The sequence below is a fragment of the Aulostomus chinensis genome, chromosome 7, assembly GCF_037954235.1.
Source record: "Aulostomus chinensis isolate RoL2024-O1b breed Wild chromosome 7, RoL_Achi_v1.0, whole genome shotgun sequence".
Lineage (NCBI taxonomy): Eukaryota > Metazoa > Chordata > Actinopteri > Syngnathiformes > Aulostomidae > Aulostomus > Aulostomus chinensis.
Window position 1 is genome coordinate 20,363,787 of NC_141326.1, and position 27,432 is coordinate 20,391,218.

A 27,432-nucleotide genomic window follows, 5' to 3' on the forward strand; every position below is an offset into this window, starting at 1 on the left:
GGTAGGCTCGTGATAAAATGAGAGTGAGGCGATGCACATAAGCTTCTTAGTAGACTTCAGGTATTAGGTATTATGCTGATCCATTGTGAAGACTTGTCCTGCGTCCTACATAACCTATTGGCTGCTGGCAACAGTTGGGACGTAATTTTACTTGTAGCACTGGACCAGCTGTGGAAATCTGCTTTTGGAGAATTTAAAATCCCTGGTTTCACAAGATTTTCTGTTTGTGGTAAGTTTCATCTGTGAGAAAATGAATGATTTTTCTTTTTGTTCTTTTTGAGAGTGATGTGGAAATTAGCCTTGTTATTTGTTGCTCTTTAATTTATGCGTGCCCTTTTTTTCTTACACTCAGTTTGCTTATGCAGTCATAACACAATTGTATGGGCTCATCAAATATGCTACCACAGACAATTTCTCCAACACATCGTCAGAATATTTAACCCAAATGCAAATGCACCCAAATGTAAATCATCTGCGTGATACTTGCTATCCAACTGCCACAGTGTTTTCATCTGTTTTCAGGTGGGCTTCTCCGAGCAGTGGAGGATGTGACATGAGTCACGCTGATGAGGGCTTGGAGTCTGTCACCCCATGGTCTTCAGGGGAAAAAGCTGGACGGCACCATTTGCATTTATACAGCTTAATTCCCCGTAGCTAGTAGCAACACTGCTTTGGAGGAAAATGTATTGTACGAGAAGGAAGCGACTGCAGCTGAGCCGGGTTTTATTTCTCCTCTCTGGAGTTTTCCTCTGTACTCTCTACCAGTTGACCATCAGTGCCAGGCTGTACGAGCCTTTGTCTCTGCCTCAGATTGGAGAGGATTTTGTAGAGGGCTCAAGTGGTGGAGTTGAAGAGGTGGAGACTCGGGCGCCTGAGGAGCCGCTCAGTACGACACATGAATTAGAGCCCACAGATCAAACCACACCAGAGACACATGTCACATATCTGCAGGAAACAACTTCAGATTTTAAAGCCGACTCAGAACCTCCACCACCTGCAACCACCAATCGGACTTTTGTTCATTGCATCTATGTGTCTCCGGAACCTCCACAGGAGACACCTACACCAGCTCCAGCTCCTCCTGTAACCACCATCACTCCAGCTGCTCCTGGAGAAGCGCCTCACATGAAAGGAGAATACCCTGAAGACATCTTTTCTATTGAAGACCGCAGACGAGGCTGGGTGGTCCTCCACATTATTGGCATGGTGTACATGTTTGTGTCACTTGCAATTGTGTGCGACGAGTTCTTTGTTCCTGCACTGGGGGTAATCACACAAAAGTTAGCCATCTCTGATGATGTGGCAGGAGCTACTTTCATGGCTGCTGGAGGCTCGGCCCCTGAGCTTTTCACCTCCTTGATTGGGGTCTTCGTAGCTCACAGCAACGTGGGTATCGGCACAATCGTTGGCTCTGCAGTTTTCAACATTTTGTTTGTGATTGGAATGTGCGCTTTGTTTTCTCGAGAGGTGCTTCATCTCACCTGGTGGCCACTTTTCAGAGACGTGTCCTTCTACATACTTGACCTGATCTTACTCATCATCTTCTTCTTGGATAACGTCATCATGTGGTGGGAGAGCATGATGCTGGTGGCCAGTTACTCTTTGTACGTGATTTTTATGAAGTTTAATGTGCAATTAGAACAGGCGTTCAAGACTCGGCTCTACAAACACAAGAACATTGTCAGAATTATTACTGTGGAGGAAGTGGAAAAGGTAAGCACTCCTGTAGGAATGTGATTCATCAGTGAATGTGCTCCATTTGGGTGTTTGTACCACTGACAGTTTACCAGCTAGAGTGGAAGAAACCCTGATACAAGATCAGTGTACAGACATTACAGTTAAGTGGGTTACTGAGAATGAATCTACAGAGACAAACATCCAACAATACCACAACCAAATCAGTTCTTTGTAATGAGCTGAAAATAAGCTAAATTTGTGGTCACCAACTTTTCACGAGAACCGTTTTTCCATGTAATATGACAGTAATGGTGTCGTAAATTATGTCACTCGATTATACAGTTGCATTTGATCAAAAATGACATCTTCTTCACTCAGTGATAGTTCTTCTCTCATTCTCTCATCAAAAGCAGTCACATCACTCAATCATGAAAACGCTACAGCCTGCAGGCTTTTATGCAAATAATGTCAACAGAGTGAAATAATATGTAAGAGAACCAAAGCTGATCAGTGACCGCAACTTAATCCCTTGAGGGCCTAAAGCTCTGAACAAACTGTAGCATCAACATATGCTGTGTTTAACCCTGGTTAAGTGTGATTGAGGCTTAATATACACAGTGCAGTTAAAGCTATTGGTGTACTTTCCCACTTCCAGGGGAGCTGATCTCATTATTAAATTTGTTGTAACTGCTGTTTTTGATCATATATGACAGCATTATGCTGCTTATTTTAATCGGCTATAACCTTTTGCATGCCATTCAGTTCCCTTTAGAGTAAAACAAAAAACAACATCCCATGCACTGTATAAGATGATACTACGGTATGTAAGGACTGATATAAAAACACCACCAAAATGACCTAATTTCCATCTATGCTAATGAATAATTATCACTGAAAAAATTGTTGCACACAGACAAATGGGGATGATGAAGATAATGCCCCTCCAGGTCCTGAGGACAAGAATCTGTTAAAGGTAAAAGTCAAAGATGCAGAAAACATCCTTCTTAACCCTTTATTACCTTTTCCTCAGTCCCATTCATTCATAGCACCATGGTAACAAGCCCCCCTTCAAGCCCTGGCACATGTAAATGCACTTGTCAAGAAGAGAAAAACAAGCCTGCCCTCTCCTGTTACGCAATCCTTTCACACTGATGTGTCACCGTCTGAGTATCTGTCGTGACCTCAGCCGTGTCTGTCCTCAGGTGAAGCCATCTCTGCAACGAGGGGGAAGCTCAGCATCTTTACATAATAGCACGATGAGGAGCACCATCTTCCAACTCATGATCCACACATTAGACCCTCTAGGAGACGGTGAGTACCGTCTCACCATGACAACGCTGCACACCGGAGTCTGCGGATGATGCCCTTCTCATAGTGAAATGGATTAGCAAAGTGTTCCAAATGAAGGCAGCACTAAATCCAGATTGATACTAAGCAGATAAATACCTGCCACAGTGTGTGGAGGTATCCACATGTACATCCACAGTTGAACACAAAAAAGATGCTCTGGGTGCCATCAGCTACGGCCTCAGTCAACACTAGTTGTACACTTGAAGATGATTTGGTTTAGGTTGAATTCTGCATTCAACCTAAACCAATGCATTACTCAAAAGGTCTTAATTTTTTTTAAATACACATATAAATACAATAAAAATAGCAGCTGGCTTTCATACCAATTTAAATATGGCTGTGTTGGATTGATCTATTAGTGCATGTGTGTGTAATCTCGGTATGCTTCCAGCTCCTGGTGCTGTTGTTGTGTTTGGGAAGCCTTGAGTTAGAGAACAGAGAACCTCAACTGTTAAACCAGATGCAACTGATTTAACAGTGTGCTAGACTAGTTTTCTCACAGTTTATCTCTGAGGAGTTTTCCAGACAGGGGACATCTTGATACCAGTGTTCACACAGGGATGAGTCCAAGCAACCACTCAGTGACTTGCTCCATGATGTGCTGTCAGAAGACATGGGGTTTTTTTGTGAAACAGTGTTAAAAGAAAGACAACGTTCTTAATAGATGAGAGAAAATCCCTGTCATCTCTTCATGTTATCTGTTAGAAAAGTATATCTGTTGCAATATGTGTGTAATAGAGGAACAATCCTAGGATTTTGTCTTGCACAGAGCCTCATTCCTTTGATACACTTTTTAAAATTTCTTTTCTCTCTGTTGCAATAAATATTGTAGCTGTTTGGAGGCTTTACTGCTGATATCTCAACATTCTTTTAAACTAATAATTTCATTACATATTCTCTCTACTCTTAACGCGCTTTTGTTCATCTGACTCTTCGCAGGGAAATTTAAGGAGAAAGCTGAGAGTCTGAATAATGTGGTGAGAAGGAAAGCAGAGAGCAAAACTCAAGAAAAAAGTGAAGGTATTGGATGGAAATCTCATCAGGCACATTTATTCTGCTTATTGTTTGGACTGCAGAGCAGTTTAACATAGCAAACTAGTGGAATGTGTGTACATGGATGTGTAAGTAACATACAAAAACAAAGGAAGTTCCATACACATGCAATAAAACGTGTAAAGACAATACTCACATCTATATAAAATGTCTACATGAACATACAAAAGGCCCTCTATACATGTGTATTTCCTCATATGATTAGCACTGAGGTCTGACAAAAAGACTTAAGATTATTATGTTCTTGATTCCTTTCGTAGATGATGGAGGGAAAACTGAGCCGACCAAAGAGCCCGAGGCTGCTCCAGCTGCAGAAAAAGAGAAGGAGCAGTCAGAGGACAAGAAGGTACTCTCCAACCATGTCCTGGTGGCTATCAAAAAGCCCAGAAGTCAGTCTTTGATTCCGGTCTATGTAAGAGTCAACATACAGAGCTCCACTAAAGGCAAACAGCCTCTTAGGACCTCCTTTGTCTTTGTTGCTTTTATCTCCGTTCTTCCATTTCCGCCTTAATGTCTCCAGGAGGACGTACCTGCAGGGGAGGATGGGTCAGACAGCTCTGACAGTGATGAAGATGACAGTGATGAAGACAGTGATGAGTCCAGTGAAGAAGATGAGGATGAAGATGAGGATGAGGAAGAAGAGGAGGAGGAGGATAATGAGGATGAGCCCCTTTCTTTAGAGTGGCCTGACACACGACGTAAACAAGCCACCTTCCTCTTCCTGCTACCCATCGTCTTTCCTCTGTGGCTCACAGTTCCTGATGTTCGCAACCAGGTGAAGACACCCCCCTCCCACACACACACACACACACACACACACACACACATACGTGGATCAGACATCACCAACATTATCGTTGTGTCTACCTGACTTTCTCTCCCCAACAGAAATCCAGGAAATTCTTTGTGGGCACCTTCCTGGGCTCCATAATCTGGATTGCAGTCTTCTCCTACCTCATGGTGTGGTGGGCTCATCAGGTCAGCTGCTGGGGTGTCTTAGAGAAACAAAGTAGGAGATAAATGCACTTGAAATATCCCAGGAAACAGTGAATGTATTTCAAAGTCATGAGATTTAAGTTGAGCTTCTCTTGCGTTCTGAACCTGTTTTTGCTGTGGTAGGTGGGTGAGACCATCGGCATCTCAGAGGAGATTATGGGTCTGACTATCCTGGCTGCAGGGACGTCTATCCCGGACCTCATTACCAGTGTGATTGTGGCACGTAAAGGCCTGGGTGACATGGCGGTCTCCAGCTCTGTGGGCAGTAACATCTTTGACATCACCATGGGGTGAGCTTCGATAAGGGATAATGAACATGTAGTTGGTTTATTGTCTTGTCTCTGATTTGTTTTGTCTGTCCTTCTCCTGAAGCCTGCCTGTTCCGTGGCTCCTGTACTCGTCCATCCACGGTTTGGCTCCAGTGGCTGTCAGCAGTAACGGGCTCTTCTGCGCCATCGTGCTGCTTTTTCTTATGCTTCTCTTTGTCATCATCTCCATTGCAAGCTGTAAGTGGAAAATGAATAAGGTGCTGGGATTCACCATGTTCCTGCTCTACTTCATCTTCCTGGTGCTCAGTGTGATGCTGGAGGACAGACTCATTATCTGCCCTGTTTCTATCTGAGAGTGTGATCAGAAGCCATCACAACAGGCAGCAGCGCTGCTGACCCATACATGGACAGATTTCATGAGAATGGGTCTGGACGCAGGAAGCTCCTGTAGCTGATCTGCAGTGCTGCCAGTGACTTGTCACGACTGTCCACCTCCCACTTCATCCCCTAGAACTCTTTGCACACTCATTTTTAGTAACAATGGCAGCTTTTAAATCAATTTTCCATCACACATACAGATCCAGTCCCTAAATGTATTTAAATATCATGTAGATTTCGCAGAATTGTTTTGAATGAACACAAAGATCTAACTTTTTCACAGTTTTCAGAATTTCATTTTCTAGGATCTAGAATATCTAGGATGGGTACAGATTTTTGAACAATTTATTAGGTAGCTACATGTGAATTTTGTACAAGATATAAGAATATAAATGCAACAACAACTGGTTTTCAACACAGAAAACTTGAGTTTGCTTAACTATTTATACTTTCATGCAAATCAGTTTGAAAGAAGAGGTGAGGCAAAAAACACAAAACAATCCAACATCCAGAGGATAAAAGTGTTTATTCAGAAACAAAAGCAAATTAAAGATCCAGCCGGGGAAGAAATCGGATTTTTTTATGCAAAATTCATACAAATGTGTCTTACATATAATAAACAGTACCACAGGAGCATGTACATAGACAAATAGTGTACCCAACATGTCAACATCAAACAATGTTTTGGTCATCAGTGGGGATCCCTTTCTCTGTTTTCAACTTACAAGGTGGTTAAAATGCAATTTTACAAGCCGTGAAACTGTGTTTTATTCCAAGCACACAGCCTCAACATCTCATTGCACTGAAGTTGCACGTTGAACAGAATCAAGGCAAGTGTTTTTTTTGTCAGTTAAAGTGTAGGACAATATCAACGCAGCGAACAATCACACTCATTTTTGGATGTGGTTTTGAATTTGGGCAGGTCAGCGCTTTTAAATGATAAAATGTCCTTTTATTTTTAGGACTGAAGTACTAAATCAAATACTGTACATTTTTATTCAACTGTGACCATGACAAAGTTCAATCAAACAAAAGGTTAGTGTTGATTAACACAAAACATTTCTTATTTTATTTATTATTTAGTTTGATTGTACTGATTTAAGGAAATCTATCCTGGGTGGTCCCATATAACACATTAATACATAACAATCCTCACTTTACAAAAAGTATTGCTTAAAAAACTGTAAATAAATCATTTCAATTCCCTTCTGGGTGATTTTGGTACATTGTACAAAAATGATAAAGGAATAAAAATTGTGCATGTAGATGAATTGAGAACTCCCTTTTTGATTCCGAAATATGTTTTCTAATTCTTTTATATCACCATGTAATTTAGTGTATTCAGACGTGGTCAGGTATGCGGGGTGCTGATGAAAAGGACTGTCTTTGCTCTTGTCAGCTGGATGGAGATATCAGACAGTGAAATGAGTCCTGACTGCCGGGCCACAGCATTACATAAATGAGAATAAATGGCAAGAGCTTGTTTCGTCAAAGTGCTTTGTAAAAACATGTCTGAAAGCAAGTACTTGTTATACACACACGCACATGCACCCACGCACGCACGCACGCACGCACACACACACACACGCACACACACACACACACACACCAATAACAACAACAACAACAGTCTTAACAAGGTCACCAGGACCACTCAGGAATTTAGGCAATGTGATAATATACCCTTAGTTACTCACAGCTTCAACACAAAGTCATAAAATAAACTGTATAATAACTGTACAAACATTTCACTATAGATATACTGAAAATACAGTGGATTTTCTAAATACGTATCAACACAAGACTTGTCACCCCACACCTCTCAGCTCTAACAGTGTACAAAGAAAATCTTGGCAGTCGCTTTATATCAAGTGTCCTGTTGTGCTTTAGGTGCTGCGGTCAGGTCAGCTGGTCCTGAGTCTAAAAAGCAGTCCAAAAAGAAAAAAGATCCCAGCAGCAGTGAGTGTGGTATAGTGACAGAAGAAGAGATCAAATCTCACAGACAGGGTTCTCCAAAAGTCCTCCTGCACTCCATGACCCCAGCTCCAGGAGGCCGGTCACAGTTGTGTGTCAGTTTAACCTGACTGGGGGTGAGGCGATCGTACGCCAGCTTGTACTCCCGGTCAAATGCATCTGAAATGAGACAGATAGAGGTTAAAAATCTGGATTTAATGTATATTCCTCGGTGGATAGTCATAGTATAAAATGTATTTTAATTAAATGGAGAGAAAATATGGCCTTTGTGTAGAGAGAAAAATAGCAGATAGTTCTGATAGGCTGACAGTGATTAACTAAATTCTTTCGTTTAGTTGCTGACATGCTAATATGTTCACGCTAAAATGCAAACGAGAAATGTACATGTTATTAAAGAATTGGACAAATTACATTTTTAAACTGATTATAATGACATGATTAAAATATAAGGATTTGTGGATGTAGGCTGAACTCAGGAAATGTATGAAATGACCAAAATCACTGAACTATAACATTAACACCATGACGTGCTCACATTATGTGGCAGAAACAATCGAAATGCAAAGTCAATTAAGAGCCTTTGTTGCGGTGGGCGTGCGAATTCCCTCACATTCCACCTGGACAAAAAAAGATCTGAATTGACTTCTCCTACGATGCCGGCACATCATTTCAACAAGTCATGCCGTTGTTATGTAATGCATAGGAGGCCATGGTCATTTCATGTATGTCTGTAAGATGGAGTTGGAGTATGTGTGCAAATATTCAAGATAATCCACTCTGTAGATGTTTCATGTAGGAAAAATAGCAGAACTGGCAAGCACAGCTAAAAACAGAATATCATGGATTTGAACTCACTGATATTAATGTTGTTCTTGCCCAGAGACACCAGAGCGAGGAATAATAAATCTCTGTACAGGCTCCTTTTTGAGATAAAGAGAAAAAGGACAAAGCGATTAGATTTCTCATTCATAGCCGCCCCCCCCCCCCCCCCCCCCACACACACACACACACACACACACACATGGCTCAAATCTCTCTATTTCCTCACCTCTGTCTCTTGAAACCCAGCTCTGGCCCCAGGAGCTGAATAATCTGGCTCATTGGCTGATAGACATCACTCTTCTTGATGCTTCTCACGAAACCCTGTAGAAGCTCCACAGTGAAGACCTGGCCTTCCTCACACAGCCCCGAGCGAACGAGGGAGTTGGCACCTGCAGAGAGAGACAGAGAGAGATGAAATACCTGCTGATCACAGGCTCCTTCCTCTCTATCATTCCTAATCAAATGTGAAAGTAAAGCACTGATAAAAGCGGCGTGACGAGTAGGAGTCCTGAACTGAATTATGCATCTTGTTACTTTTTATCCACGATGTAATTTACATGCAAATATCTGACCTTGATTAAACTTGCAGTCACCAGCAGAACAATTATCTGAAACTATTAACTCATCTGTCCTGATCAAATCTGTAGTAACTTACAATGTGTGTTCCACAGGATGTAACAGGGTTGAACTTTGTCTTGGTGCAACTTTAAGTTGTCCCACATAATCCTCACCAGCACCTGCTTACTGTCCTCGGATGAAACACTCTGAGGAGTCTGCAGTGATTAAAAAGGAAAAGAGAGATTACTACAATAGTCTGCATCCAAAAGATTCACAGGAGTTTTGATGTTGTCGTTTTATCAAAATGACAAAAGCGTATGTTCAGGAATAAATATGTGTGTATCCGAGTGAGAACTGATATCAGAGTCCAGATCTCTACATATAAGAGCTCTCAGGAGTTTGAGAGTGAGGGGAGCGAGGATCTTTAAAGCATAGAGCATGCGCATCCACTCTGACAATCGGGTGCAGGACGAAGTAGAATAACAAAAATAGAGTCTGCAGGTTATCCTGTTGAAGATCTGTTTGACTGAAGCTTTGGTTTCTGCTTAAAATCAGTTGCAGCGAGATATTCGGGGCATTCTATTCCAGTGATAGTGAGAAGCCTTGAGCATGAGGCAGATAGATGCCTCATCCCTGGCCTGCGTGACAGGAGGCAGGAAGCCCCGATGGGTACAGCCCTCCAGCTGGACAAGATCGCTTTCAGCCGCAACAGCTGGAGTGGTGGTGGGACTGATGAGAGGTTGGAACTGGCAGAGGAGCAAATGCTAAGTGTGGTTAAATTATAGGTTTGCTAATAGGAAGATAGCTGGGGGAAATGAGGCTAACTGGCAACACCTGAGAGTTATCAGTCGTAAAGTTCCACGTGGGAGATGAATGAGCTCTCGGTAATGAACGGAGTGGAACAGGTTGGTCATTGACAGTGAGTCCTGCCCCCTAAACAGCTTTCATTATGGCCAATGTGTCAGTTAAACACATTTACAAACTGATGAGCTGGCATGTTTACCTGGTCTCCGTGGCGACAGTGCTGGGAAGCCAGGATGAGGCCTGGCAGGTTACTTGGCAGCTCCAACCTTTTAAAGTACCACAAAAGGTTCCAGAATACAATGGGATGCTGGTCGACAACACTCAGGGAGTAGATGGCCTGATCACCTTCATTGACCAGCAGGCTCTCCAGCTCCTTCCAGAGAACCAGAGGACTCAGGTAGGGTACTGTCACTGGAGAGGAGGCTGAGGCTGGCTCTGACCTCACAGCATCCCTGCTGCTCTCCTGCGTCTGAGGAGGAGCTGCAGATGACTGAGCCTCACAAATGGTGGCCTTAGGATTGAGGGACGCAGACGTGTCCTCCTCTGTAACAGGATTAGTTTCCTTTGAGGACCTAAGGGGAGATGGAGTGGATCTGTTTAAAGAGGTCACAGGGATAAAAGATGTTGTGTCTGAGTATGAGTGTATGTGCGTGTCTGTGTGCGTGTCTGTGTGAGTGTGTCCTTTGGTGATTTGGTGCCATCTGAGTCCCACACACATAACATGGTGTTTTTTTTGTTCTAAATGGATTAAAATATGGAAATAGATGTCCATCTGTACATATGTCCTCTAGTTTCATGACTCAGGAATTAAAATACATTTTTACAGTGAAATCAACCTTTTTCAGATGTTCAGAAAGTGTGCATTTCATAACACTTCATTATGTGGTGGAAAAAGAAAACATCCAAGAAATCAGATTTTTTTTTTTGCCTCTCAGAGCAGATATGACTTTAAACTTCTGGTCTGAATTCATTGTCTAATATTAGTAACTGTAAAGTGCAAACCTGCTCTTTGGTCTCAGATCTTTGATGTCCACATTGAGGAAGGGCAGGAAGGCTGTACCGCAGAAGGGACAGGCGCTATTGAGGTTGGAGTCGTTGGCTGTCCAGCCAGCCATGATCTCCTCGTCATACACCAGACAGTCACAAGTCTTACAAAGGGAGCAGCTGGACATCAGGACCTGCAAAAGAAGAACGCAATCAGGATGAAACCAGACATATGAGGCTAAATCAAGACAGAACATCTGATTGGAAGCATTGGAGGGGATTTACTCACCTCTACGGTGTAATTGGTAGCTGGCTGGAAGCGGCTGGTATCGGGGGAGGAATCTGGAGTGTGAGGGGTTTTAGCCGCAGGTGCCAGACCACCTGGATACAGTGGAGGATTATACAGTTAGACACACGAGGCGAAGCCATGATTTCATGTGAACATCAAAGCTTTTGGCTACAAAGTATAAGTATAAATCTGGATGAAGTAAAGCTAAAGTATTATAGACAAAAAAGCTTTACTGATGATGAGAAAACAGCAGCAACTTTTTCACACTCTGTGCTTTCTGTGCTAGCTGTTTTTTCTTTAAAGTTTCAGGTCATTTGTCTGGGTGTGCATGTCCACATGCGCGCGTTCACATGTCTATGTTAAGCGTGGGGCCTGTGGAGGAGAGCAGAAAAGCCTACACACTAACTCAGCCTTCATGCCTGCTGGCCTAGTTTCCCACAGAGCAAATGCCTCCATTATTGAGCCCTACTTGGACTCTAAATTTAGACCGGCAGGAACAAATACAATACTGAAGTTAAAACATGCATGCTCTGACATTTTTAACACCTGAAGATTTTCATCAACAATGTAAACTTCTTTAAAGGAATATTATGCTGTGCGTCTAAAACTGACATTTAAATATAACAGATATTATTCAAAAGCAAAATGGCAGATTTATTCTGACAACAGAGGTCAGCAGTGAGACTGGGGAAGTAAACATCTCACTCGTACTCTCCATGGAGGATCTGATTAGTAGCCATGATGTCGTAACCATCTAAAATGGATTTACCAAGAGCTGACAGATGGTATCTGCTCCTGCAGAAGCCTCAAAATCAAATGACATCAACCTTTGCTTTAGGGAAACATGTTTTACGTGCAATTTGATGAAGACTTATTATACTACCAACAATCTTAAAGTGTAAGTGTAATTTGATACTTTAAGTTTACTGATATCATTGACAAGTTAGCCAGGTATCCAGGGTAAAAATGGTCTGTTGATTATGAGATGTGGTTATATAAAATAAAAAGTTAGGTTGGAAATCATCATGTGCAATGTCTTATGGGATTAGCAGATCCTTAACTCTTGAGATAATTAGGTTGCACTTTTTTCATTTCCTAGTGTTTTTTGTTTTGTTTTTCCTTCTCTGAAGTAAATATTTCATGGTCATTAATGATTAATCTAATAGTTATTGTCGAGGTTCCCTGATTAAAACTCTTTATATGATGATTTTCTGAAACATCAGAGGAAAAAAATGAAGGTAAAATTGACAGTTCGAACTGGAGCCAGCTCCATACCGGTGGTTATGTAGATTGACGCACTACTAACCAGAGAAGGAGTTGTGTCTGAACACTCTGTTGGGGGTGCTGGGGCTGCTCAGGTTGGTGTGGCCCACAATAGGGCTCCTCCTGAGTCGGGACATGTTGCTGTGCTGGGGGGACGTGAAGCCCTCCAGATCCAGACAGGAGTCATTATCAAGCAGCGAGGAGCAGTCGGCCTCTCCAGAGGTCAGAGAGGAAACACTAACCCTGTCACAGTTTGAGTCCTGCAGGTGTTACATGAGAGGAAGTGTAAGTGTGAGGACGGTCTGATGTTATGAGCTGTAGAATTGAACATTTGTTGCACAACCAACCTGTGTTAATGAGGTTTGAGAGGACAGACGAGAGTAGAGACGGCTGGCTTTCACAGCCACCCCCTTTCCTGCTGATATCATGCTGCTCTTAAAGATGTCCAGAGTTGGTGTGAACAGGGTATCCATGGAGAACGATGAGGAGGAGGAAGTAGGCGATGAAGGTAACACCAAGGAGGAAGGCCTCTCCCTGTCTTTGCTACTAACACCGAGAGGTAGAGATGGAGATGTCTTCAGCCGCTCCCTGGGTTTGACAGGCAGTGGGAGGTGTGTGTTGGAACGGAGCAGGGTGGAAGGTCGGGGGGAGGAGTGAGGAGATGGTGTGGGGTGAAACAGGGGGCTTGAGGGGTTCTGCAGCTCCAGACTGGGAGCGCGGCTGCTCAGCGGACTGTTGGTGTTTTTCATGTACATCTCAATCTCCTCAGCGAGGTCACGGCGAGTGCCTGGTGTGCTGCTGCTGTCTTGGTCACATTCTTGCACTGTCACTCTTGTCATCAATGACAGGGGGTCATAACCTGTCTCAATACCTGTCCTTCTCACTGTCCCAGCACTGCAGCTGACACTTCTCTCTCTGGGCATGCACAGCTTGTCCTCGACGCCACTGCAGCTCACGCTCCGCTCCACCGACGGTTTGTGTTTCCTGCCAGTCTCCGCCTCCTCTTCCTCCACTCCGTGAAGTTTGTCAGGTGTTAGGTGCTGCTTTGTTGAGCTGAGGTGAGGCACAGCAAGCCTCAAAGATCCCTCTCCACAGGACAAGTCCAGAGTCTTTGGCCGATCAGTTTTTGGCAGAGCTCCACAAAGAAGAGTGTCGCTAAGTGAGGGACTGGAACTCAGCCTGCCACTACAGTCTGTGACAAAAAAACACAAGCTGACATTTAAAACTGATACAGAGAGTTGATATCTCAAATCTTAAATCCTTGCGCTAGCACCTGGTGATCTGGAACCTCAATCTCAGGTGCTGTCAATACCAGATTGCTCACACTTACATTACCATTCAAATGGAACTTTTAGCATTATTAATATCAAACATTTCTGATCAAGTATCACAATGGAAACACTACAGAGGGATGGGAAGGAGAGGAGTTGCTGCAGGGTGGTTCTTGGAGAAATATGTGCTAAGGCGGCAGCATTGGATGTCTGATGTTTCTGCTGCGTCCAACAATTTCTCTTTTGTCCCAAACTGATGAAGCCACTTTCACACCTACTTCATACACTTACTGGTCAACTGTGCAGAGGTGAATAACTTGGCAGGCTTTGTAATTCTCCTTTTTTTTTTCTTCGTTCTTTACACGAGCATGTCTGTACAACACTTTGCAAAGCTGTAAATGTTTTTCAGGATTGACTTTCTTCAACTGTCCATCAATCAGCCATAGATGCTTAATCAGTTAGTCTCCTTGCTCCTCGCGTTTCTCCGTCCGTTAAAAAAAACAAGTAATCAACTAATTTCCTGTGTCTCGGCTAAAAATTAAAAGCAGAAGAGGGAGAAATCAAAACCGCACAGACTGGCTCTCTTTCTCAGCTTGTTCCTGGCAAGCCTATGATGTTTGCACTCATTGCTCTCGTAATTCATCTCTGTGGGCGTTTAAAAAGAATCTGGCATTGTGTAATAAAATAATATGCCACCACAGACACACACAAATGAGTAGGCGGGCTTTCGGTTTGGCCCGGGACATATCTGCGCTCACACTTCTAAAAGAATGTGACCACATATGGCCCAAGTCACACTGTGTGTGTGAGTGTGTTCAGACCTCTGCCCAGAGATCTCCGCTTGTTATAGTTCAGTCCACAATGTCTGACCAGGGCCTGACAACAGCAGCTACACATGTTTGCTTATGTGGCTGGGCGACATATTGTTTTCTAACAGAAGCCTTTATCTTAAAATATGTCCTCTATCCCAAAAATAAACATTAAAACAAATCAGCCTCCGACGAAACTCCACGCTATAACTAAGAGCTATTGATCATGAAGACACTGCATGTTAGTCGCAACAGCATTCAAGACAAATCCTGTCACACATACAATCCCCCCGCTTACATAATGTTCACCAACCAGCAAAACCTATTTTTCAGAAACATCTAAATATAACAGAAAACGGACGGGAAGAGAATACATCACACCCACACTGAAATATCATGCCCTTCTTTCTAAGAAGCAGTCTTTACTTTGCTGCCTGTCAGTGGTGATTCACTCTGCTGGTCACTGAGTGCCAAAGACGAAAGGTAGCAACTAATCCATAACTCACCGGAGTGCCTTGAACCTTTGTCCTCCATCACTGGTGGTGTGTGTTCACTCTCTCTGCAGCACATCTTCTCCTCCTCTTTGGACAGGGAGTCATAGCCTTGATCTGACTGTCCACCTGAAAAAGTTTTTTCACATTTTTTAGTTTCCCCCCCTCCAAAAAAAGGAAAAGAAACTTCCCCCACTGTTGTGTTTCTTCTCTCTGTAAGAGCGGAGTGAATCAAAATCCCTCTTCGAGTCCTTAAGAGATCTGAGAGTTTTTTTTTTCCTCCAACAAAGCGCAGTGGAATTCTCTGGAGCTTAAAACATGTAACGCTCCCAGAATAGAGACGCATGAGAAGCAGGACTGAAATACAGTCTTTGAAAACTTTCATGATATAAACAAGGTCAAACTACACAAAACTGCTCATCGGGTAGCTCTACTGTTGGACGGGTGTGGTGCTAACGCCTGGCGAGGTCAAGCACGAAATAAACAAATGAAATGAAGGCAGAGAAATGGATGGTGATGCAAAATGATTTAACATTTACTGCTCAAAAATAACGTTCAGTAGCGAACTATTGACGACAGCACCAGATATCCTGGTAGATGCAGTGAGAGCATCATTGGTCTGACTCCACAAGCATCAAATATAGAGGAGGAGGGAAGATAAAAAAATAAACCAACGCCGACTAAGACGACTCAGAACTGTCTAAAGGCACAGTTTCTTGTGGCGCCTGAGATCAAACTGGCCAAAACTTGCTTGGATGAACAGCATGAAACAGAGTGAGGAAATACCTCAGTGCACAAAACAGAACTTTTTTAATGAGTAATTAAGACTTGTGCGGTTGTCCTGTGTTTGCTATTCGTAACACCACCACAAGTTGCTGACTGGCAGTTGTTTCCTCCATGGAGGAGATGATGTGTGTTTGTTTGTTAGCAGGACATCTCTAAATTGAATGTACAGATTTTGTTTGAAAAAAACTGAATGGAAATTTATGTGACATTGCAAGGATCAAGTGATTACTTTTTGGAGTCAATCTGGATTTAATTTTAGATCCTGGTTCCTGAGTACTGCTCTAAGCTACTGGTAGGATATTGGTGTACTACTAATATCAGCAGTATTTTTATGGACAAGTCATCAACAAGTATCCATCAAATTAATTGAGTCCCTGTTAAATGATTGACACTCCTCATGACTGTATTCTGAATCTGTTTTCCAGAAGAGTTATTTTTCCTTTTATGGGCAAATTTTTTGAAGAGTTTGAGAATATTTTGATGAAATTAGTTCAGATGATGTCTTTTAACGAGAGGGAAACGTATCAGACTCCTGGAGATAGTGAGGATCCTGTTTTGGATTGGTAAAGATCAACAGATATTTGAGGATAATGTTCCTCTTCTGTATGCTCCTCACCTCCTTGACAGAAATATACCCGCTTTTGGGTGCTTTATAGTTTTTGTTCTGCTTTTGGTTATTAGGCTGACCTCCATTTGTGGTTAAGAGCAGTGTATTTTAATAATGTGCTGTTGTTTTCTTGGGTGTGCTGGCACTGTAACTCCTGTATTGACACACAGATGAATATATTTGTACTTATTGCTGTTGGCTTTGAGTGTGGTCTTAGTTAATATTCCGTTGCCATGGATGGCCCAGGGATTTAAATTTGCATTATATCTGCATGTTTATTTTTTCAATATTTCTTGCTGATGTTGATTATTATGCTCTGTCTCTTGCATATACGATAAATGATTGTTGATGATGAATAGTTGAATTTAATCCATGTGCTGTTCAAATAAATCATGTAGTTGATAGGAGAGCTTTAACTCTAACTCATGCCATCTTTTTCTGCAGGATCTCAAAAGCAACATTTCAACCACAGAGGATCTTTCTCACCTAACACATTTTGTTCTTGTTGAATAATAAAACATTTCAGAGAGAGGTGGAATTAATATTGCTTCCTCCTACCTGTACTGAATCCGTCATCGCTGGAGTCCATTTTATTGAAGTCGGTGTCGATAGAGGTATGCTCCGCTGAGTCATTAGCGCTGTCCAGACTGCCATGACTGACTGTGTCAAGATCACTGCCATCTGAGGGGAGCAGAGAGAGGATCAGGGGTTAAAACTGGTGTCAAAAAGAACGCTGTACAAAGACTCTGATCTGTGCTGGAACCGTTATCAAACCCAGAAGCGAAGCGGAAAAGCTTTGAACGTCAGATCGCTGTCACCATGACTGAATGTCACCCCGCATAAAAAGACGCCACTGTGCCGTAACGGAATCAAGTTCTCACTCTCTCTGTCTTATTTTTAACTCACACGAGAGCAAAACAAAAGCTCAATAACTCACATCAGAATGCAGTTTTCACGCATCAGAAATTTATTCAACAAAATACGAGAAAGATCAAAACTGTAGTTCCTTGTGCGCAGCTTCATGTTTTCATTAGAGCTCCTCACACAACAAATCACAGTAATGAGAGTCTCACTGGGCTATTATGGGAATGTTGGTTGGGAACAATGTGTACTGGAGGCTGGATACAGCCTGCTATGAGACCTGGACAGCAGACCAAACGGACCACTGCTCCCACATTTTTAAACTCTTCTACATTAGGAAATAAAGGAAATAAGAGAATATATTATTAGTAGAAAGTGTCTGCAACTGAGAACCCATTTGCACAAACAATAATGTCATCCAAAATGGAATGTAATTACTTTTTAGAGTTTTCTAAGCTGCGTCTCTGGCATATTTTCAGTCCACTTTAACGAAGTGAGATGAAATGAACTTCAATGCAAGTTTATGAATTCCCTGTCTGTGTGAATTCCCAATCTGTTTCTGAAAATACCACAAAATAGCCTTTATCTTATTTTAATGCAATTAGTATACAAGAATAGCAGGAAACTATTTATATGGCTCTTTTTTTTTTTTTCAAATCTACTATTATACATTTCACATATGCAATAATAATTCCTCTCTATACCGGCCTTGAAGTTATCCCCTCCGCAAAAAATACTCATCTAAACTTAAAACATCAGCATTTTTCATTCAGTTTCTTGCAAATTATCACTGTTTTTTTGTTTTTGTACCAAGTTCCCTTTTTCTTTTTCTGCAGGATGAAGTTCCTTGTCAAGCTATGGCAGAGAAATATGTTTTGACAGTCACGTGTATGTTTGTTGGCATTACACAGAGCAGATGTGATACCTGCAGTACTTCAGTAATCTGTTTTTTTTTTTGTTTTTTTTTTTGAGAAACAGTTTGTGGTAACAACTAGCAATTAAATGTGAAAATTTTATATCATCATCAGATATTAGTCAATGTTGCTATATCTGGATATGATGAATTTTACCTGAAAGCTGAGGCTCCCTGTGCGGCGTTTGTTGTTTCCTCCCTGCTTGCTTGAACTGGACCACACCGAGCACCACATTCCTCAGTTTTCCCCACAAAAAGTAGCCTCCTCTGGTGGTGGAGGGCCAGGTGCTCTCCAACACCGCCTGCAGCGAGAACATGAAAATGTTTTAATATATTCAGATTTACGCTTATTAAGTTGTTGTTGTTAAATTCATATTCCCTGTAAATCAAGTAGCAAAGCACTCACCTTGTTGTAGTAGCCATAGGTGATAGCATTGGGTTGAACTCCGGCCTTCTTCATCTCAAACAGCACCCGGACTGCCAGGACTGGCTGGCTGTACTGGCCACACAGCTGCAGCAACACACGGTAACACACCTAGGACAGAAAAACACAAATCCTTTAATATTAAGAATGTGCACGACAATTACTTCAAACTTCTCTGTGCAGATGGTTCGCCACCTCATCCGGAGCCTGGAGCTTCTTATCTTGCATCTTCCTCAGCACATCATAAGCCATGCGCAGAGCTCGGACTTTAGAGTGGCAGGTGTTGACAAAACCGGGTAGGCAGATGAACCAGAGGCCATAACAGTGGCGTAGCAGACACTTGGACCACATCTGAGGCATAGATGAATAGGTTTTGGCCATCCTTTGAGCAGATTTGATCTCCTGAGATAAAAAAGGTCAACTCTCATCAGTGTGTAACAGGAAGACATTATTACTTTACAGACAGATAGGATTAACACTGCTCATAAATCTAATACCCATTTATGCTCATCTACAGTAAAATAGGTACAAATAAAACATCTTATTTTGGAGTAAAAGATGTTTGCCATTTACTTCATCACACTATTTGTACAGCTGACCTGTTTAGAGCGTCTAAAGATGGCTGTGGGGCTGGCTGGGCTGCTGTGGCGTGAAGCCATCACTGCTGAGGGAAGATTTGGTCCCTCTAGCGGCTCCAAAAGCTCAGAGTTCAGCACAGGAAACCCAGAGTAGCTAAAGGAAGACATGTACTCTATTAGGTATCATGACAAGGCCCAAAATAGACATCAAATGTTGTTAATCCCACAAAAGCACTGGCAAGCACAATTGTTTGGCTTGGACACCCAGGAAGCTGAGGCACAGACATAAATCCCAAATCAATGCAGTCCAGAAATCACAACGCAGCGGCAAATTCTTCGACAATAGAGGCAATTTCTGCAGTCTCTCTGACAGGTGCTGCTTTGTGTGTGTGTGTGTGTGTGTGTGTGTGTGTGTGTGTGTGTGTGTGTGTGTGTGTGTGTGTGTGTGTGTGTGTGTGTATGTGTGTGGGAAACAACTAAACAAATCTTTCTTGTAACTATTGTTAGGAATTTGATTGACACATTGTTACCTATAGCAAAGAGGATGCTCTTCTCCCTGTGGTAGTGGAGGCAGCTCTGGAGGGTTGATGTAAACTGTGTGCTCGCTGCGATGAGATTCATCCAGTTCAATCAGTCTGGTGTCCTCCGGCCTTTCACTGTCCATCTGGTTTGAAAGAGACGGAAATATTCATCATTGTCCTTTCGTGTGCTCGTCATTTTTCCTCTATAAACACAGTCCAACTGCTGCCCGAGGGTTCATGAGTATCTGATATAAACCCTCATATATATGAGTCAGTGAAGACAAACAGACATCAGTGATGAGTCCCGCTACATTAAGAATGTGTCAGTCAGGATTGCTCTTGTCCCTAATAATGGAGAATCTTGAGAAGCTAGTCAGGAATAACCATTAGTGAAATAGCTATGATTATATGGAACAGAAGCTTTTAGCGCCCAAACAAGCCAGAAGTGACATGATTTTGACAGCAGTACTTAACAGTAAATAGCTCAGAAGAATATATAAAAAAAATTAGCACAAAGTAAGACACCTAAATATCTGTATGTGGTTCACGTAATAAAACGAGAAGGCCAGAAGTAATAAGAAAGAGCAACCATTTAAATACTTCCTCCAATATTCACATGAGGCGGTGGTTTATTTGCAACAGTTCGGTAGAACAGCCATTAGCCGAGCTAGCATGTACACTGTAGGCCTTGTGCCCCTGCACCACTTATCCACAGAGTATTGCCCAGTAAGGAGCTCGATCCAGGCAGGAGTTTGATCCTTCATCCTATGAATCCTCTGAGACTAAATCAGTTCAAGCTGCAGTGACCTGGACTAAATTAATGTTTTACTCCGGGGACGTGAAACCATTAAAATTTACCTCAAGCAGAACTGCTCAATAGTAAACTGCCAAATTAGCTTCAGCTCATAACCGGCCGACTGATCTGCAACAGCAGCCCTTCGAGTGCACGGAGAGGTAAAGCCGACTCATGTTCAGTGTGAAAATGCGCAGTGAATGGCTGTCTGGGAGATCATAAAACCTCTACCCTGTTGTGCAGCCACTTGTCTTATCTGTAAAAGCTAAATAGCTCTCCAGTGCTGCTGTGTTAAAGGTTTTTTTTCCACTCAGTCGAGTGGATGATTCAGTCAACTGACTCTCTCTGACCTGTTTGCCCTCCTTTCAATTCTGCTCTTATTCTCCGCTTGTTGCCCTTCCTCTTACACCCAAGAGGTCTTTCTCAACCACTCTCTTGTTGTCAACATCAGCAGCAGTGACGCTGAATGAATCAATGCTCCCACTTCTCAATAATAACCGCAATGACCATTCATACAGGAGGTCTCACTGTTCATGCAGGATACAAGTGTGACTTCCTGATTGCACAAGTTTGCAAGCAGAAACTTTCTTCTAAGAGGAGGATGTTTTGTCTTTTTTATGTGTTACAAAATGTGTAGGCAGGTGGTGCTCATAAAAGCTGTCAACTACTGACAATGAAACAGACAAGCGCTGCTATTATTCAAAGGACAGTTAATCTACCCACTATTTTCTCTTTTTTTATCTTTCTTTTTATCGTTAGATTTTAATGTCTATAAAGAGTGAAAAATTATACATATGATTTCTGAAAGGTGATCATCAACTTGCTTGTTTTTTTTACTTTGACCCATATTTCAAATAGATCGTTTACCCTTTAAAAAAGACAAATCCTTGCAAAGAAAAAGCTGACATTTTTAATCAGTTATCAAATTGTCCACTTGTCCATTACTTTTCGGTCCATCACTTAATTGATTAAAAAAGTCATTGTTTTAGCTTTAAATGAAACTCATCCAGATGGCAGCAGGATTTTACCATTAAAATACCTAAAATGCACATGCAACAACTGCCATGAGGATTAGCGCACCATCTTTGTCTTGCTCAGCTATTCCTCTATATTATATTTTAGTCAGGCAGGCTTTAGCAGCCTGGACATTCCAGTAATTGTCATCTCAGTGAGCTTTCACCGCAAATAAGTAATCTCACTGTTTCACCTCAGAGCCTGTAGCACTTCTGCTTAACATCTCTGTGTGCTTTATTCTAATGGCACCTGGTTCAATAATGCAGATTGTATTACAAAGCTCATCCCCATACTGGAAACCTTTCCATGCACTTTCTCTAACTTACATATGCATGCGCGCACGTACACACACACACACACACACACACACACACACACACACACACACACACACACAGGAAAACCCTCGAGGACAAGAGGGGAGAAGATGGTTGCCACCACACCTGATGCCACTTATAAGTACTGAACACAAAAACATTTAAACTGCAACAAATGCGCTCCATCTCAGGTTCTGCTCACTCACCTTGCCTCCTGTGAACAGCTACCAGGCAGCGGCCATGATGACAAAGCAACATTAGGGGAAGGGATAAAAGCCAGAAAATCAGAGCAGAAGACAATAGAAAATACATTCAAAAAGAATGAAAATAGAAAGGGAAAGCAAAAAAGCTTGATGTAGCTCAAGGGAGTTGAGTGTTAATTACATGGTTTAATTCTATTAGTCCCTGTTATTTGCCAATTAAGTACACAGGCAGTTTCCCATTACACCAAGACCCCAATAAGACATCTTAATAGAGGGGAAAGAATGTGATTAATCGCTCCTCTAAATGCTGCAGCTTTATTCTATGAAAGTCAGTGAGAAAGCCAGCCCTGTTATTGTTCAGAATGATGCAACTTCTTCTTTTGGATTGTTTCTGAATCACAAAATCTATAATAAAGATTTAGCGCAAAGCTCACCTTATCAACACACTCATCAAAGAATGCCAGGCTCGCATCTTTGTCACTGACAAAGGAGCATTCCTCGATGAAGCGGCTGAACATTTGAGTCTTGGTCATGAGGGAGTAAAACCTCTGATGGGAGCGGTCCCTGCTCTTCAGGAAGCCTATAAATAAAAATGCACAACAGCATGTTATGTAACGACTCACATGACAAGTGGTTTTAATATAAGGGTCATGATTATAAAAGTGGACATTTTGTTAATGAGCTGCAGAACAGGTCCAGATGCAGCCATGACCAGTATTTGCTGGAACTTTGGTATGTAACAAGTTGTTCTCCGCTTGCGTAAGAATACACAGATGTGTGTGGACATTGTGCTATTAATCACTGTGATTTCTTCCGACTTGTTGGCCAAGCCCAATTTCCTCAGAGGCTTAAGATAAATCACCGAGGGCCTTCACAGCGGTGATTTAGAAATAAATTAAATGCAACAGACCTTAACCCCCTGACCTATACGGAGGACTAAATCGCATGAAGGCAGGACAAGATTAAATTGTTTTTGTGACATTGAGTACAACATATTTACAGACAAACATTGCAGCCTGTACCTTGGAGGTCAAAAAGGGAGCTGGCATCAGTGGTCTTCTCAGAGGGGGCCTGGGTGATGGGCAGCAGGTAGGACCGGTAGCCTCGAAGGATGGCGGCCATGAAGCGAAGGAAGGTCTCCTGGATCTCCAGCTCCAGAGTGTGCAGGCTCTTCCCTCCGTTGAGCTCGCTGTCAGTAACCGTGTGCTCCATCTGCACATCTTCACGGTTAAACTGACCGCCTGAGAACATAAAGCAGAACTTTTATTATTATTGGGATTCATGATGTAGCTGAACTTTTAATATGAATCCACCTGATTAAGTGTTCTCCCAAACCGAATAACAGGGAGTGGAGATAAGTTAAAAAGCTGTCCACGTGTGCAGGAGTGTGTTTGTCATGAAATATGCTTTTGTAACAAAGATAATGTAGTATAACTGTTATAATATACATGTATTATAACATCCAGATTCAATTTTACACAGGATAAAATAAACTCCTCTCTATTCTTGAAAATATATATATTGGCCGGGTGTGTTGCGAAAACCAAGCAGCTTATGTAATAGACGATAAATGTTTACCAAAAGAATCTTAGAAGTTAGTTTTTTTTAATTTTTCTCCATGGTTGCAAAAAGTTTCAACAGTTCCTGTTTCCACTGGAGGGAGGGAAGTTGGTTCTGAAGTTTTATGTACATATACCCTCCACACAAATGAAGATGTGAGTGTGACTACAAACACACATCACACTGTGGTGCAGTGAGAGTTGGGACAGTCCAGACTGGAAAATGGTCTAATCACTTGTACAATATTTTTTTTTTTAGAATTTATAGCTCAAAATATTCAGCAAACAACTCTGTCCACACTGTTGTGGGGATGGAGGGTAATTATGGATATAAATGAATATGTATGTAAATGTGTGTACATTTTCGTCGAGAGCCGCAGGAAGAGTAGCTGTTGCCTTAGTAACAACTAATGGGGATCCAAATAAACCAAAGTATGCACACCAATTAAACGCTGCACTGTTTGCGTGTCACTTGAATATCATTAGCAAATATGATGAGCTGCAGAAGCCAGGCAGGCTTGGGGTTTATTTGTGCAACTAAACTTAGTGTATTGTTATGCGCCTCTCTGGATAAAATTAAACCGCTGATACCATATCATATCATAATCTTATTTTATTGATATATATATATATTTTTTTTTTTTCCCATTGCAGATAGATGTCAGAGTTTGTTAGAAATATAACATAATCATTTGAGCATCCTGACAACATAAAATTGTAATGTTTATTGGCAGGCAGGACAAGAAACATAGTCAGTATGAGGGAAAAAATTAAGCCGCTAAATTTAATGGAAAACCACTTTGTAGTTGTTTGGAATATTTCAAGCTGAACTGAAGTGGACTGAAATTCACTAGAACCGGCACACAAGCTAACGGACTGTATTAGTCAAATACCAGGCTGAATTCTATAGAAGATACTAAGGGTGTTCTGGGAATTATATTGAAAATGAGCTGGTGCTTTAAGTTACACTTCATCGACAAAATCTCCTGGGATGCACTAAACATAATAGGCTTTATATAACAATGTCATCATCCGCTGAGTTTTCCTGTAAAACTGCCTGTACAGGCTGACTCAACGGACTCAAGTAGCCAACCTAAATTATTCATGAAACCACAAACTGACACAGCGTCAGACTGGACTCACCCTCGGTAAGCTGCTGATGGAGTTTATTCAGGCTGTTCAGGAGATGTTTGCAGGCCCTTCTGGGCAAGATTTTCCATGTTAAAGCCTTCTTGTCATCTTTTCTGAAAGCACACCATATGCTTTTCATTACACGGGAGGACAGTGAAGAAACATTTCAAAATGATATAAAGCGAGAGGCATAAACTGACATCAGTACTGCCAATTTTATCTCCTCACAAAATAGCTTTTAAATTAGTGCGGGAGATCAGAGGTGCCCAAATGTGCTTTTGATGTACTGTAAGAACATTCCAGCTATTATCATGACATAAAAGAGGCCCTCGCTGACAGACACTGATAACCGTCAGGAAGACCTTTCATTATAAAAACAATAAAACCTAAAACACACAGTGTTTCGTAAGCATCCCAGATATCTGGCAGGCTCTTACTGGGAGATGGTGTTGGTGTCCAGATCCACACAGCTGATGTCGGCCGGGGGCACATAAAGGTCAAAGTATCTGGAATCCACACCCACTATGAAGGGGCAAGGAGCGCTGAGCACACCGGCCAGTGCCAGGGGACACAGAGGAATGTACGGGCATGGCCAGTGGAAGGGGAAAATCATCTTAAAGGAAAAAAAAAATTTTTTTTCATCAAGAAACTTATTTAATATGCTTAAAATGTTCATACAAAAGAAGAGAAAGTCAGCAATATACCATTAAAACATTTTCTTTACACAAGAGCGAGTGGAATTACAGCTAAATTCTTCCACCAAGGAGGTTATGCTTTAAAAGCTGTTTCTCTCCGTCGGTGCTTAAGCAGCATTACGCAAAAAAGTTGATTCTCATGAAACTTGACAGAGGGTTAGTGCAGAGGCTGCGGAAGACCCCATTAAATTATGGAACCAGTCCAGAAATTCTTTTTAAAACTGTATGAAACAGCATTGTTGACATTTCCATTGGTTTCCATTGCATGGACTTTTATGAAATGCTTAAAAATCTATTAAGCTCTTAATACAAGAGAGAGAGGCTTACTGGCCTTTTAGTGCTTATCTAGATAATTGATGTCCACACTGCTCAGAGTTATTTTAAAGTAAATAGAAGAACAAATGACTTACAGACACGAGGGCCTCTGTGACACTGGTGAGGACTGCTGGACGTAACGAGTGAACCAGAATCTTGTGCTCTGTGACCGCCAGCACCAGCAAAGTAGCGGCGTTTTTCGGGCCCAAATTGAGTAGTAATGTGGAGAGGCTTCCACCACTTAGGCACAAAACACAATACAAGGACATAAGAAAATATTGAAGGGGAGAACAAGGTTGGTAGCTTTCTGGTCCTTTGATGAGGTCACAGAGCATATCATTTAAATGTTTGTTTTCTTGACTCACAATGATCTACACAGTTCAAATATCTGAAAGTCACATTTTAGTTTTATGGTACTGAAGGTAAAATAAATGGTATTTATTCTAAATGTGCTATAAAACTAACAGAAATATTTAGATTTAGCCCAGATAAGCAACAGTTGCTGGCTAACATTACCAGCAGCTGGTTATTATAGCATAAATGATGCCAGACAATCATGGCCATCATATACTGGTCTCCCCTAAATTCTGGTATCATTTTACATTATTGTGATGTTCTTCTACCTGAGGGGCAGCGGAGAGGACACAGGCTGGCTCAGGATCAGGCTGTCATGTGGAGAGAGCTTTAGAAAACACACACACACACACACACACACACACACACACACACACACACACACACACACACACAGGAGTTTTACAGCTGTTAATCTTTCATGAGTGGAGAAATTAGCACATTAACTACAGCCAATATATGGGAAGTCACATCAAGCCATGTAAACAAGCACGCCGATAACTGACTCATCTCATAAGCTCACCTGCACTAGGATGCGTGGCCTCTGAGTCGAGGGAAATGGCACATTTTGCATGAAGTGAGAGATGTGCCTGTGATTAAAAATATCATGAAGTTAAAAACTGACTAGGAGACAAGGTCTGACAGACTTTTCACAAAAATAATGAATATGTAATTCATGTCTCACTTTTCAATAGGCAGGGCGTGCGGTCCAGAGATCGAGTATCGAAAGAGGAAAGTGAGAAAGCTCCTGAATGACTGGAAGAAGGGCCAGTGGGAGAGCAGACAGATGCTCTTGTTGCTGTAAACACTCCTGGTCCCATCAGGTCTGAGAGCAGAGCTGGTCAGACCGAGCTGTGACAGCTGACGCTCCGACAGGTTCTCCTCTGAGTAAGGCTCATAGAACTGGATGGCAGCTCCGTACACCTACACACACACACACACACACACACACACACACACACACACACACACACACACACACACACACACACACACACACACATGCATCACAATATGAGTGTGATGATCAATAGAATGGCGGATACACACAAAGGCTGATTGAAAACTGCAGTAAATCATCAGAGGTCTTCTGAAAAAAATACATTCAGGTACAATTTTGTGACCAGATAATAAATCAGCTACATCATATGCAGCCCTTTGATGTTCTTGAACCCAAATAGATAAACAAATCATTCCAGGCATGAAGTACCAGGAGACTAGCCTGCAAAGCAGGGGAGAGAAAGAGGGAGCACTGAGGCATTCTGCAATGAGTTATCCATTATTCAAAAGATGAGGCGCACAAAAAATAAAAAGAAAATATATGCTGCATTGCTTTCAGCGTCCAACAACCTCTTAGTATTCCAAACACAGCT

At 42.0% G+C, this 27,432-nt stretch overlaps 2 protein-coding genes across 4 annotated transcripts in view; one reads left to right on the top strand and one right to left on the bottom strand.

The window, feature by feature from the left end:
* Positions 1-99: 99 nt before the first annotated feature.
* Positions 100-11,451, top strand: LOC147258955 (sodium/potassium/calcium exchanger 1-like). Of its 2 annotated transcripts, none has more exons than XM_086209087.1 (10): positions 100-229; positions 523-1,713; positions 2,591-2,650; positions 2,880-2,988; positions 3,967-4,047; positions 4,341-4,492; positions 4,601-4,855; positions 4,969-5,058; positions 5,200-5,366; positions 5,449-11,451. In XM_086209087.1, the coding sequence occupies exons 2-10, from the start codon at positions 682-684 to the stop codon at positions 5,696-5,698; spliced, it is 2,196 nt and encodes a 731-aa protein (XP_086065213.1). In that variant the 5' UTR covers positions 100-229; positions 523-681; the 3' UTR covers positions 5,699-11,451. The 2 variants fall into 2 exon arrangements, with proteins under 2 accessions (XP_086065213.1, XP_086065214.1); XM_086209088.1 differs by having other exon boundaries at positions 4,341-4,426; positions 5,449-10,428.
* dennd4a (DENN/MADD domain containing 4A) overlaps positions 6,217-27,432 on the bottom strand; it is a 27,954-nt gene continuing 6,738 nt past the window's right edge. The window contains exons 6-30 of one of the 2 annotated variants that reach the window (XM_086209085.1): positions 26,745-26,983; positions 26,583-26,649; positions 26,329-26,387; positions 25,801-25,945; positions 25,133-25,308; positions 24,708-24,808; positions 23,028-23,246; positions 22,440-22,585; positions 22,009-22,026; positions 19,688-19,821; positions 19,179-19,311; positions 18,775-18,981; positions 18,562-18,690; positions 18,313-18,457; positions 16,940-17,062; positions 15,004-15,117; positions 12,765-13,609; positions 12,461-12,677; positions 11,155-11,246; positions 10,884-11,059; positions 10,081-10,453; positions 9,175-9,292; positions 8,746-8,908; positions 8,553-8,617; positions 6,217-7,856 (exon numbers count right to left, since the gene is read on the bottom strand). In XM_086209085.1, the coding sequence (XP_086065211.1) occupies positions 7,720-7,856; positions 8,553-8,617; positions 8,746-8,908; positions 9,175-9,292; positions 10,081-10,453; positions 10,884-11,059; positions 11,155-11,246; positions 12,461-12,677; positions 12,765-13,609; positions 15,004-15,117; positions 16,940-17,062; positions 18,313-18,457; positions 18,562-18,690; positions 18,775-18,981; positions 19,179-19,311; positions 19,688-19,821; positions 22,009-22,026; positions 22,440-22,585; positions 23,028-23,246; positions 24,708-24,808; positions 25,133-25,308; positions 25,801-25,945; positions 26,329-26,387; positions 26,583-26,649; positions 26,745-26,983 (4,341 nt within the window). In that variant the 3' untranslated portion in view covers positions 6,217-7,719. The remainder of the gene's footprint in view (positions 7,857-8,552; positions 8,618-8,745; positions 8,909-9,174; positions 9,293-10,080; positions 10,454-10,883; positions 11,060-11,154; positions 11,247-12,460; positions 12,678-12,764; positions 13,610-15,003; positions 15,118-16,939; positions 17,063-18,312; positions 18,458-18,561; positions 18,691-18,774; positions 18,982-19,178; positions 19,312-19,687; positions 19,822-22,008; positions 22,027-22,439; positions 22,586-23,027; positions 23,247-24,707; positions 24,809-25,132; positions 25,309-25,800; positions 25,946-26,328; positions 26,388-26,582; positions 26,650-26,744; positions 26,984-27,432) is intronic. The other variant, XM_086209086.1, reaches the window with a different exon arrangement.

Excerpts from the sequence above, each read along its gene's own strand:
- LOC147258955 (XM_086209087.1), top strand. The coding sequence starts at position 682 with ATGTATTGTACGAGAAGGAAGCGACTGCAGCTGAGCCGGGTTTTATTT. Across the intron at positions 4,048-4,340 it reads AACTCAAGAAAAAAGTGAAG|ATGATGGAGGGAAAACTGAG; the intron begins GTATTGGATGGA and ends TTCCTTTCGTAG. Across the intron at positions 4,856-4,968 it reads TTCCTGATGTTCGCAACCAG|AAATCCAGGAAATTCTTTGT; the intron begins GTGAAGACACCC and ends TCTCCCCAACAG.